The sequence below is a fragment of the Borostomias antarcticus genome, assembly GCF_949987555.1.
Source record: "Borostomias antarcticus genome assembly, chromosome: 8".
Taxonomy (NCBI): Eukaryota; Metazoa; Chordata; class Actinopteri; order Stomiiformes; family Stomiidae; genus Borostomias; species Borostomias antarcticus.
The window spans coordinates 14,796,086-14,808,436 of record NC_140241.1 but is presented as its reverse complement, the minus strand read 5'-3'; the positions used below and the strand labels follow the sequence as shown (position 1 = coordinate 14,808,436).

Genomic DNA, 12,351 nt, shown 5'->3' with positions numbered 1-12,351 from the left:
GCCATACGGTGTCATAGGCAGCCGTCAGGTCTATAAAGACGGCTCCAGCCATCTTTTTAGCCGAAAAGCTGTCCTTGATGTCTTGAGTCATCATAGTGACTTTATCTATGGTCAATCTCCCACGTTGGAACCCGGCCTGCTCCTGCGGGAGCAGCGGGTCAATGATTGGTTCAACGCAGGCGTAGATGAGACGCTCGAGGATCTTGAAGGGGATACATAACAGAGAGATGGGGCGGTAACTCTTGGGGTCTCCTTCAGGCTTGTTCAGCTTAGGGATCGCGACAACTAGGGCTCTTCTCCAGATTTTGGTGATCTTGAGTTGGCGCAAGCAGGAAGAGAGGAACGCTCTTAACCAGGACTTCAAGGCAGGCGCAGCATGGAGTATAAGCTCCGGGCAGATAGAATCAGGCCCTGGAGCTTTCCCTGGCTTTACATGCTGGAGGGCAGCAGCGAACTCCTCCGGTGTGAATTCACTGGAGATGTTACCTCTGCTAGGAGTTGTGGCCTTCCAGAGATCAGACACTTATTTTGCCATGAGACGTGATGATTCGCGGTCTTTGCCCTCGTATGTCCGACTTTTCCCAAATTGTGATGCGATTTTGTTTGCAGAGATGGGGCAGTGACGGGGGGAGTGTCTAGACCTACCAGTGAGGTTGTTAAGGATGCTCCATGCCTTGCGGCTGGAGTGTGAGAAGTCGATGGAGTTAATGGCCTCTTCCCAGCGCTCTTGTCTCCTTCAGCTGAGTCTAGACAGCAGGGCTGAGGCAAGTCTGTCTGACTCAGCTCCTGGGGGGTCCTGGAGGAAGGCACAGTAGAGACTTTCACACTCTGCATCCCAACATGGTTTGTAGCTATTGCGACATCTGTGTGTGATGGATCTTTTGGCCATTTTCACCAGAATGCCGCAGAGTTCCCAGTACGCCTCATCCATGTTGTTGGTGTTAGGTGGTGGAAGGCACCTCGTGGATCTATGGGTAAGGAGGCGGTTGCGTTTCCAGTTGTCCTTTCGGAAGTTCCATCGCTTCACCAGCTCGCTCAGGATGAGGTCCACGAGTTTAGGCATGGTGATCAGCGATGGTCGATGTTGGGACCGCGCAAACTCCAGGGAGCCGGTTGTCAACGCCGATGCTCGCAAATGCCAAGTCAGGATTCGTCCCAGTTTTCCAGCGACCTGAGACAAAGCTGGTTGCGCCCTTGGGATCGTACAGCAGGGCCAGGCTGTTGTTAGCTGCCCAAGTAAACAGGTTTTCTCCGTCGGATGTATTGGTGCTGTACCCTCAGTTCTCGTGCTGGCAGTTGAAGTCGCCAGCATAGAGGCAGGGGTGCCAAAGTAGGCTACTGAGTCTGAATGCTACCAATATTATAAATGTAAATGTGATATTTTAGGTCTTTATATTCTATACATTTGCAAACAATTCTAAAAACCTGTAACTTAATAAAATGTGTAAAAAGTGAAGGGGTCTGAATATTTTCTGAAAGCACGGTGTACTGCCTTGTTCTTTTCAGCTAAGAGAGACTAGAGATATAATGGGTGGTCAGCTCCACCTTGTGGACAGCTTTGGTCACTATATTATTTCAGTCATTTGAGTTCATGCTGGGACTATGATGTTATACTTTCTTCTTCTGAACTTTATTTGAGCTATACTCCTCCCAGGGATATCGTATATTAAGTATCTGGGACAGGCACATCTGGGAAACTGCCCATATAGCTACAAACTTTAAACATCAACAACTTCAGCTGTTTTGAAATTCCAGTTGCCCACTAACAGGATGTTCACACTAGTAGAAAGCAATTTGTTTTTAACCAATTTAAAAGGAAAAAATAACACGAGACAACACTGGCATTTCACGCAAGTATGTATTTATGCTATTTATATATTTATATTCATATATATGAGAGATATACATGGCTATTTACACACCACAATGTTCTCAGTGAAGGAAACAAGTTCTAAAGACAGACATGGGACTTGGGTTTAAGTTGCTGAGTCAGTGCTGCGCTGATAGAAGTAAGAACAAGAAGCTTGGGAAACATCCCAAGCTAACCTCTAACATCGCGTTACACGCTGAAGATACGCTACTTGATGGTCAGACATGGTGCACATGGCTTTCAGTTAGTAGGTTGGTAGCAGTTCCACAACACAATGTGCAAAGTAGTGTTGAGCCGAGAAAGATCTACTGTCCACAGTTCCCACAGGAAGTGAAGTGGATGAACCTGGCAATGACAAGCAAACATCAAACGATTCTGACAAGAATAAAATACATGATACACAAGGAACAGTTGAAACAACATTGTGAAAAATAAATAAAATCCTACTGTCCATCAGCAAAGGAGATAGCAACCAAGTCAAGTTGTTCACGTGAGACCAGCCATGCATTAGCAGCAATCGGCACACATTCTCTTTTATACTTTTTTTTCTGACTTGAGCATTTCATCAAATATGTATATCGGCCCAAAATGAAACCAAGTTATGTTACTCATTATTTTTAACATCCTCTCGGTTCATATATAAGCTGTATCTCACATTCACTCTGCTCTGGAGCCATACACTTTGGAATCAAATAGCTTTCTGAGAAAAATAAAGATAAGAAATGAAAAACTAAATGGTTCTGAACTACATCTGCTGTAAAGCCAACATAATCCTCTTTTAAACTATGTCTGGAAATTAGAAAGGTGCCTCTAGCTTTGCAAAACTAAACCTCTCACACGTGTGTTTGTGTGCAACATCTTAAGGCAGGGGTGTCAAACTCAAATACACAGTGGGCATAAATTTAAAACTTGAACAAAGTCGCGGGCCAACATTGAACAAATGAAAATTTGTATATGGACCCAAACAAGTTTTGCTTTAACATTGAATATGCACTTATCACTTTCGCTTTTGGTGCGCATCAATGGTGTGCACTATTATGTGAATACGCCCTCAGACACAAGTGTTGGTGCTCCATCTGCTCAGTAGAGAAGCTTGTAAAACCCTGACTGTCTTACAGCTAGGCAGACAGACAGACAGCCGGCATGCAGACAGACAGCCAGGCAGACAGGCAGGCAGACAGGCCGGCAAGAAGGCAGACAGGATTGAATGAACAGGAACAGAGCAAACACAGTCTCTATCACAGTGAGACGTTACATAACGTAAAGCTTCTGTTTTCTGCCTTTCTTTTCGCCATTTTTAAGAAGGGGTAACACGGTTACAGTTGTAGTATGAGATTGCTATGACTGATGTCACAGAAGAGAGGGCGTTTCTGGGTCCTGTCTTGATTGACGCGCCAAAACAACAGCAGAGCATTATGGGATTTGTAGTATTAGCGGTGAATGCGCTGTATAATACTGGCGGGCCAGCTCTAGTAGTCATTTGGTATTGCCTCGCGGGCCAAATATAATTACACTGCGGGCCAAATTTGGCCCGCGGGCCAGAGTTTGACACCCCTGTCTTAAGGTATCCACCTACCTAACTCTTAAAAATACTGTACATTTTCTTCTCTTCACTGACTCTTGTTCTATTCAACATAGTCCAAAATATAAGAACTTTACAATACATTCTTGAGAGAAATACAAACAACTGGGTTGGTCGAATGCAAAGGGTGAGGTGAAGAAGAGGTGGGAGCTGGTCTGGGGGTGGGGGAGCTGGTATGGGCGTAGGGGTGGGGGTGTTGGTATGGGGGTGGGGCTGGGGGTGCTTCCTGGTTTCCAGGGTAGGGGGCCCTTCTTGAGCACGCTCAGTCCGCAGTGTTCAAGGTTGCACTTTGAAGGCCAGCAGCTCTTCGGAGTGCAGGTTGTTGAGGGAGCGCAGCTCGGGCAGTTTGAGCAGCAGCTTGGTGAGGGCGCTGGCACCATTTGCCCGGTTCCTCATGATGACGCTCCGCAGCGCACGGATCAGACGGTCCTGCAGCGCCTCCACAGACTCCAGGTCCTGGATCCCCGAGCGATCTGACCAGGAACAAAGCAAACACACCGTTAGCGGCCACTAGGGAAGACTGCTGGACTGCTCACATCATCCACGATGGCGCCATCATGCTTATAGATATCAGAGACATTGAATCATTGAAAATGACATCAGAACACAACATCCTAAAGGTAGATTTCTGACATGAACACGTTGTTGTTGTAAAACCAGGTGTGCAGACAGAGCAGCAGGATGGAACCATGCGAGGTGTGCGTACCAGCTGAGGCGAGCACCACTGCGGTGAAGAGGTTCATCTCGTCGGCGTCCAGCTGCAGAGTTGCCAGCCTCTCGCTGAAGTCACACATGGCGGCCAACAGCTCGCCGGCACCCAGAGACCGCAGAGTCTGCAGGCTGTAGCACTTTCCACTCAGGAAGGTGACGGTCCGTGCGGTCATGTCAAACAACGAGGCAAAACGCACCATCAGCACCTGGAGGAACAAAGAGACATTTATAATAATAATAATAATCCATTGTATTTATATAGCACCTTTCAAAATGCTCAAAGCGCTATTAGAAGGGGAGGAGTGGAGGGGGATTATAATGCATTCCAGTTGCCACAGACACTGGGACCAAAGCCCCTCTTTAGACCCATCTTTGTAGTTCTACACAAGCTAGCCATTGTTAGTACTAGTTGATAACAACGCACGCCATTTTGCACATACGAACACCGTAGCAACATTGTCCATTGATAGAAGTTGAACAGTACTGTGTGAACAACTGATTTAATGAGACAAGTAATACAGAAGCACTAATAATTTCTTTCATTTATTTTATATTTGTGGAGCAGCCATCGTGATTTGGCATTAGCAGCTGTCGTCGGACACGCGTCCCCATAGCCCCCCGAGTAGAATGGCGGAAATCCAAGATCAGGTGACGTATTTGATGACAATTTTTTCGAGCTTCCAATGCAACTAGAACACAGCATTAAGCCTATTTCACTGAGTGACGCCATCATTATCAATAACCAAGGCAGTGAAAGTTTATATGTACAGGTTTTTGCTACACTAGTATCATATGTGAAAAGTCACTTGCATTTGAAGTCAACATTTGAATCTCTTTTTACCTCGAAGGTTCCAGCTTTCAGCAGGCTGACTTGGTCATGAAGAGAGAGGTCTCGGAAGCCGAGGATCTGCTTGGCAAACTCCACCACCTCCCGCACGGCAGGGGTGAAGCTCATGGAGAACTCCTCCCAGATCTCCTGGCTGGGCCTGCGGGGGTCCACGCAGGGCGAGGCACTCATGGGACACACCTGTTTAGATCAATATAGCAATATAAATTATTTTCATCACACATTCAATCATAAAACATTCCCTAAATAATTCTTATTTTTTGTATTTATTTATTTGTTTGGTTATTTGTTTATTGTGAACAGGCTAATTGTGTAAAACACGTGTGAAGGTGGTAAATGGAATGGTAAATGGACTGCACTTATATAGCGCTTTTCCACCTTAGCGGCACTCAAAGCGCTTTACAATGGCCTATCATTCACCCATTCACACACACATTCACACACCAATGGCGATAGCTGCCATGCAAGGTGCTAACCTGCTCATTGCGAGCAATTTGGGGTTAGGTGTCTTGCTCAAGGAGACTTCGACATGTGTACAGTTGGAGCTGGGATTCGAACCACTGACCCTTCGATCATTGAACAACCCACTCTACCAACTGAGCTACAGCCGCCCCGCACTTGCCCTTGGTCACCCAAGGGGTCAAACTAACTGCTTTCACATCACCCTACTCCCCTGAAGCCTCCTGGAATCTTTTTTTCGTCCCCTAAATATTTACAGGGCAACTGAATGTTGGAGGGTCACTCACCGAATCTGCCCTGGGATCCACGCTGCTGGCTGGTCCACTGGAACCATGAGAGATGGTCTGGGTGTTCATGTTGTGTGCCCTTGGCTGGGTGTATTCTGCCATCCCGCCTGCAGAGGCGCTGTTCAGCTGCAGCTGAGCCTGCTGGTAAGCGAACCCCTCTTCCCTGTAAGGGCCGTTGGTGACGTGTTGGCCCTTGCCGTAGTGCCCATGCTGGTGACCTCCCACCACGGCGTTGTGGTTCCAGTGGTTCCAGCGGTCCTGCTCCTCCATGCCGCATGTTACGACCCCGGGGACGGCCGGCTGTGACCCCTGCTCCCGTCTCGCCGACCTTTGCTGCTCGTGGTTGTAGGAGAAGGCACCCTGGTGCTGCCTGGTCACCGTGACGACAGCCTCATCCTCGCCGCTGTCTGACGAACACGAAGAGGCAGAGCTGGTGTCCATGGGAACCATGGACTCAGAGTCCTGGGGGCATCGCGGGGAGGAGGGGTTGGAGGAGGAGGAGGAGGAAGAGGAGGAGCCACCCTCGGGGGGGCGTGGCGGGCTCTGGTTGCAGTGCAGCATGCTGTGGAGCTGACTGCTGCCGCTCATCATGTTGTTCATGGCGTTCTGCATCTCCAGAAGCATCCTCTGCTTCTCTCTTTTTGGGATTCGACCGAATCGAACAGCTGCATGGGGAGAGAACAGGGAAAAAACAGGTTCTATTTGAGCTCTATAGGGAAACACCTGAGCTCATAACAAAACCGATTCAGGCAAAAAAAATAATTGACAGAATTATTCAAATCAAAGATCCTCTTCTAAGTCAGTGCTGATGAGTGGGAGCGCACCATCTCGAGACATGCCCACAGACAGGCACTTCCTGAAGCGGCACTGCTGGCAGCGGTTCCTGTTCATCCTCATGATGGTGCAGTTCTCTGCCTTCAGACACTTCTTATACTGGATGTTCTGCTGGATGCTCCTCCTGAAGAAGCCCTGAGGAACCCGGGAGAGAACAGTTAGTGCACGGGCAGCGCTCAGGTCACTGCTAGGCTGGGGGGAAGGGGCTGGCAGGCAGCACTCAGAGTTTGAGCTAGTCTCACCTTGCAGCCTTCGCAGGCATGGACGCCGTAGTGGAACCCTGAGGCCACGTCGCCACAGACCTTACACAACAGCACCATGCCGTTGATCTCTGCAAGGCAAAACACAACGCCATTACCTGCTGCTCTCCGCCACCACATCGTAGACACCTGACAGGATGTTGTACTTGTCTACATAAAGTATTCTCCACGTTTTGGATCAAATCGGCTCACTGAAATGCAGACTTTTATGGGGAATTTTAGATTGAAGCTCCATCAGAGAAATTATTAATGAATTAAAAACAAAACAGCTTGAGCCATATAAGGCAAGGGGGGCGGAGCAAAGGCACAGGCCGGCTACTAACAACACAGGCAGAAATGCTGGAAAAACAACAGCCAGGAATAAAAACATCTTACGGCTAAAAGTAGCTCCTAACTTGGTTATTTAGGAGATTAAGACTATTTCACAAAGTGTTTAGCGCTAAAACCAGCTCCTTAGTCTGTAAAAGTTAGGGGTAGTCAAGAGGACTCTAAATCACAATCAATCCCAACATGGCTGCCGCCGGCGGCCGCCTGGTAACCAGATCAACATGCTGGACACACTGAATGATGCAGAGATGCTTCTGTTCTAGTTCTGGGAGTTAACCCAACTTTAATCACGTCCTTCCCTTCCTTAATAAGTTGGGCAAGAAGGAACAGCTGTTCTTGGGTTCAGTTTCATTGTTGTTTCTATTGCACAAGTCTTATTATCAGCCATTATTGTTCTAGTCTGATAATTGAAAGGCTGTTTATATGCACACCCGCTGTTTATGACATGTAAGAGGGGGGCGATTAGCTGAGCGCAATTGACTAGTCAGTATATATTATTCTTGGTTGCATGTGACTTGGCCTAGTTTTTCATTTTTAAATCTTTATTTGAATTATACCTCCTTATACAGCATGCCTATGATGAAATCATGGACAGAGACACATCCCCTATCAGCCAATCAAGGACAGATACCCACCCCCTATCAGCCAATCACTGTAAGCATAGTGAGTAAGCTTGATCTTGAAACATGACATCATCCAGAGCAGTGAGGTCAGTCCTGGCCTTACTCTTAGCTTAAGAGTTCTCCCAGTTCCTTAGTAAAAGTTGGTCTCAGCAGTTTTGTGAATAGGTATTTTTGAGGGAACTCTTAGCTAGGAACTTTTATTGCCATTTAGGAGATCTCCTAGTGGTAAAGTGCTTTGTGAATATGGCCCCGGGATGGTAACTCACTGGTGATGCTCGTCTTGGTGGAGGAGGTGGAGCACCCCGTCTTGTCCTGCTTGGTTGGGGCCACGTCCACCACCACGCCCACCGCCCGGCTGGGCAGCGAAGGCTGGGGCGGAGAGGACGACAGGTAGCTGCTGCTGGAGCCGTCACTCATGCAGGATTCGGGGCTGGAGGCGGAGCCTGAGGAGATGTAGGCTATCACACCCCCTACAGGGAAGACAGGAGAATGACAGGTTTACCAACACAACATATCAACCAACCCTTTATAGTGAAAACACAAGGAAATAAAAACTGCGAGTTTGTTGTAATGCAGCAGACAAAGTGAGTTATGTCCTACAAGCACATGCCTCTAAAATTAACCAGTGTCTATGTAATGTGTACTTTTTGTGAAATCTCTGGAATAGAAAAAGATGTTCCTCCTTTTTCTTAACTGCATAGCAATGTACCAGGGCTAGGCTATAGCAGAGTACCAGGGCTAGGCTACAGCAGGACTAGGCTACAGCATAGTATCAGGGCTAGGCTACAACATAGTACCAGGGCTAGGCTACAGCAGAGTACCAGGGCTAGGCTACAGTATAGTACCAGGGCTAGGCTATAGCAGAGTACCAGGGCTAGGCTACAGCAGAGTACCAGAGCTAGGCTACAGCAGAGTACCAGAGCTAGGCTACAGCAGAGTACCAGGGCTAGGCTACAGCATAGTACCAGGGCTAGGCTACAACATAGTACCAGGGCGAGGCTACAGCATAGTACCAGGGCTAGGCTACAGCATGGTACCAGGGCTAGGCTACAGCATGGTACCAGGGCTAGGCTATAGCAGAGTACCAGGGCTAGGCTACAGCAGAGTACCAGGGCTAGGCTAAGGCATAGTACCAGGGCTAGGCTACGGCAGAGTACCAGGGCTAGGCTACAGCATAGTACCAGGGCTAGGCTACAGCAGAGTACCAGGGCTAGGCTATACAATAGTACCAGGGCTAGGCTACAGCAGAGTACCAAGACTAGCCTGTTTACATGACTTATATCACCAAATGATTTAGGGCTGGGTTTAAAAAATCGATTCATTGATTCTGAATCAAATGATTCAGAATCGATTCATGAATCCCAAAATCGATCTTTTATTTAATGAATAATTGAATAAATGAAGGTATGAATAGTTAATTAATTCATTCAATGATTCATTCATTCATTTTTGGAAATCGGTATCGATACCCAGCCCCAGTATTGATGTGTTGCATAACTTGGCAGTCATGTAATTAAGGTTACAGCTAAGAAAAACAGGTTTTAGTAACACTAACCAAATCGATATTGAATCGAATCGTGATAATCGATTCTGAACCTTGTGAATCGGAATCGATTCTTGAAATTCGACTCGATACCAAGCCCTAAAATGATTCCCGAGCACGGCACCGCTGCTGCTCACCGCTCCCCCAGGGGATGGGTCAAATGCGGAGAACAAATTTCACACTCAGGTGTGTGACAATCAGTGGGACTTTAACTTTTAAACCAACATGTTTACATGACTTATACCAACATGTGTACATTACTTTAACCAACATGGTATTTGTTTATAGGACTTTAACCAACATGGTATTTGCAGTATTCATATGTTGCTCAGACCACCACCCACACTGCTCAGAGACTGTTACTGTATGTTGTTTACACTCTGCATAGCCTACTTAACTAATGTATTGTTGTAGCTGTCCACTGTACACTACTGTATTAAGATATAGAATGGCTTATGCTGTAGTACTGGTCCTGCAAGTATCTGTAAATAACACTAGGCCTATTTTTCCACTTCTGATTAGGCTAGATGCCAACTGCATTTCATTGGCTTTGTACCTGTACTCTACACAATGACGTTAAATCTACTATAATATCCCCAGCAGATTACCACCATCTATTAAACCTGCTGCTGTAGATATGCCCGTGGTGCGTCCTGACTCTCGTTCATTAAGGAAATATCACTTCATCGGTCTGTTTCAGTCAGTCATTCAATCAAAGGGACTGAGCTGTTTACTAGCTCCATGCTTGCCGGTTGTGTAACATGAACCCTTTTACATAACCTGCCAGGGTGTGTGAGACCGGCCTGACTGGTCAGCAGCGTCTGTCTGCCTGGCGTACTGGAAAGGGTCACTGAGCTTTAAAGACCACATAATAAACAGCCACTCTGCAATGGTGGTTCAAAACACACATGTTTTATTACCTACAGCCAATGCAGTGATCAGAGAGGTATTACATCATCACCAGACACTGACATCCAGCAGAAATCTATCATCAATCAATCATGATGCACAGTGAGTAAAGCTATCTATTCAATCTTGATGCATGACGCATACCATGATTATTTATTTATCCTTCAATGCCTTTTGCTAGTTTGATATACGACAATCTTCCACAATATAGCGGAGTAGTGTCTATTTCATAAGTGTTCATGTTGATGTAGGCCATCATTCAAAAAATGTTGATAGGCCTAAGAGGGATTTTTTCTGTGTGTGTGTGTGTGTGGCGGGGTACAGACATCTGAAATATAATTTCAATTCAGTGTGCTGCAGATTGATTGATCAGTGATTACCTAACTGGCTGTGACTGTTCGCTTCCTGGAGCCACACACACGTGGATCTGTGCCGTCTTATCAGAAGTACAGACATGTGTCTGATGTCTATGGAAGAACCCTAGAATCTAGGTCACTCAGGCTCTCGCGCTCTCTCACGTGGACTTGCAGGCGGACCTCGCGCCGGGACAGGAGAGTATTATGCAATGAGCGCGTCAGAACTCTTCTCGACCAATCAGCATCGAGAACCGAGCAGTCGGTACACACGGGCACATGGCTGGTTACGAGGGCCATGTGAGTTCAGGCACCGCGGAACACTGTTGTTGTGAAGTACACTGTAGCACAGTGGCCCTTACCCCTATCGATGTGACAATACGGAGGCCAATAACGATTAGGCTGCCAATTTTGACTTAAACTTTGCCGGATTTTGACTTTATCTTAGTCGTAACACCCATATAACAATGAACTACGAAATACGATTGAGGAGGATTAATAACAACATAGCCTACAGAACTATTTCAAGAGTGAGCCTAATTAATTCCCGACAGAGTAGATCCGTTGAATTTTCATTTAAACACTGTTCAGTGAAAGTAAGCAGTCGTCACGGATAGACCTACATTAAAGACAGTTGTCACTCATACTGGAACTATGGTGATTTACCAGGCTTGGTCGATCCGATTTCTTCTGGCATCCTGAGTCCGGAAATCTTCACAAAAAGTGCTGTCAGGACCTCGTCAGGTTCATAAAATAAACCAGAAGATTTCTAGACGCGTTGGAAAGTGCCGTTTACGGGTTACAATGTAACAAGCACAATTTCTAAGATTCGGCTAAAGCATCCCTGTCCGCATGTATGAATGACTGACTTGCTTGTACCTGCGAGAAATGCTCAAATAATCTGCAATGACAAAATTCTAAGCAAAGTGGAACAGCTCACGGCAGCAAATTTAAAGTAAAATTTGGAAGACAAATCTGATACATCCGAAATAGGAATAGTAAGTTTGCATAAAAAAAAAAAAACTCTTGGAGCAAGTCTAGCAATGCCACAGAAACTCCCTTCTTGGCCGAGTGTTCTGTACTGAATGTTCTCAGTTGTGTGTTTCCATGTGACCCAGTTGCTGGTCCCTCCCCCAGTGAGTCACTTTAACCCAGTGACACACTTTCACAGGGGCGGAGTCAACTCAGGGTGGACGTAATCGGCCGCTTCTGTCACGTTGCACCGCACATCGTGAACCCACAGGCTATGGGCATGCATTGTGTATCATTCTAATATTTTCAACATAGATTTCAGCACATATTTGTACCCCTCTTCTGGGGGTTGAAAACATTGCAAATAGTAGGCTAGGCTTTACTGATGCATTTAGCCAAACATGAATAAATTCCATTGGATTTTACATAATTCCAGCACTGGCTATGCATCCTTCCCTACTGCTCTAGTCTAGTAACACACTTCCTGTTCGAACCTGCACCCCATACAGGGTGTGTTTAGACAAGAGCCTGCTAATCAGATTAGACACGCAGACTAAAGAGTGAGAGTGGATTTTAAGTCTTTTATATGACTGATCAGTTCAAGTGAGACAAACGGTTTTGGTAATTTCTTGTCTTTGCAACGACTTCAAATAAATAGCTTATTTACCCACATTCTAGATTAGTACACACATCAATGATCAAATGTACAGGTATGTTAGCCTGGGTCCAGACATTCCAATCCTCCCACTCCAAAGTAGACTGATTCTCAACGGA

The 12,351-nt window shown here is 46.4% G+C and overlaps 1 protein-coding gene across 1 annotated transcript; it reads right to left on the bottom strand.

Moving 5' to 3' along the window:
* Positions 1 to 1,849: 1,849 nt before the first annotated feature.
* On the bottom strand, positions 1,850 to 11,658 carry nr1d2a (nuclear receptor subfamily 1, group D, member 2a). Its single transcript, XM_084442687.1, has 8 exons — positions 11,272 to 11,658; positions 8,067 to 8,270; positions 6,833 to 6,921; positions 6,581 to 6,725; positions 5,757 to 6,421; positions 5,005 to 5,190; positions 4,159 to 4,369; positions 1,850 to 3,925 (listed from the first exon to the last, which is right to left on the bottom strand). Exons 1-8 carry the CDS (start codon positions 11,300 to 11,302, stop codon positions 3,729 to 3,731), a joined length of 1,728 nt encoding a protein of 575 aa, XP_084298813.1. The 5' UTR covers positions 11,303 to 11,658; the 3' UTR covers positions 1,850 to 3,728.
* Between the last annotated feature and the right edge of the window lie 693 nt (positions 11,659 to 12,351).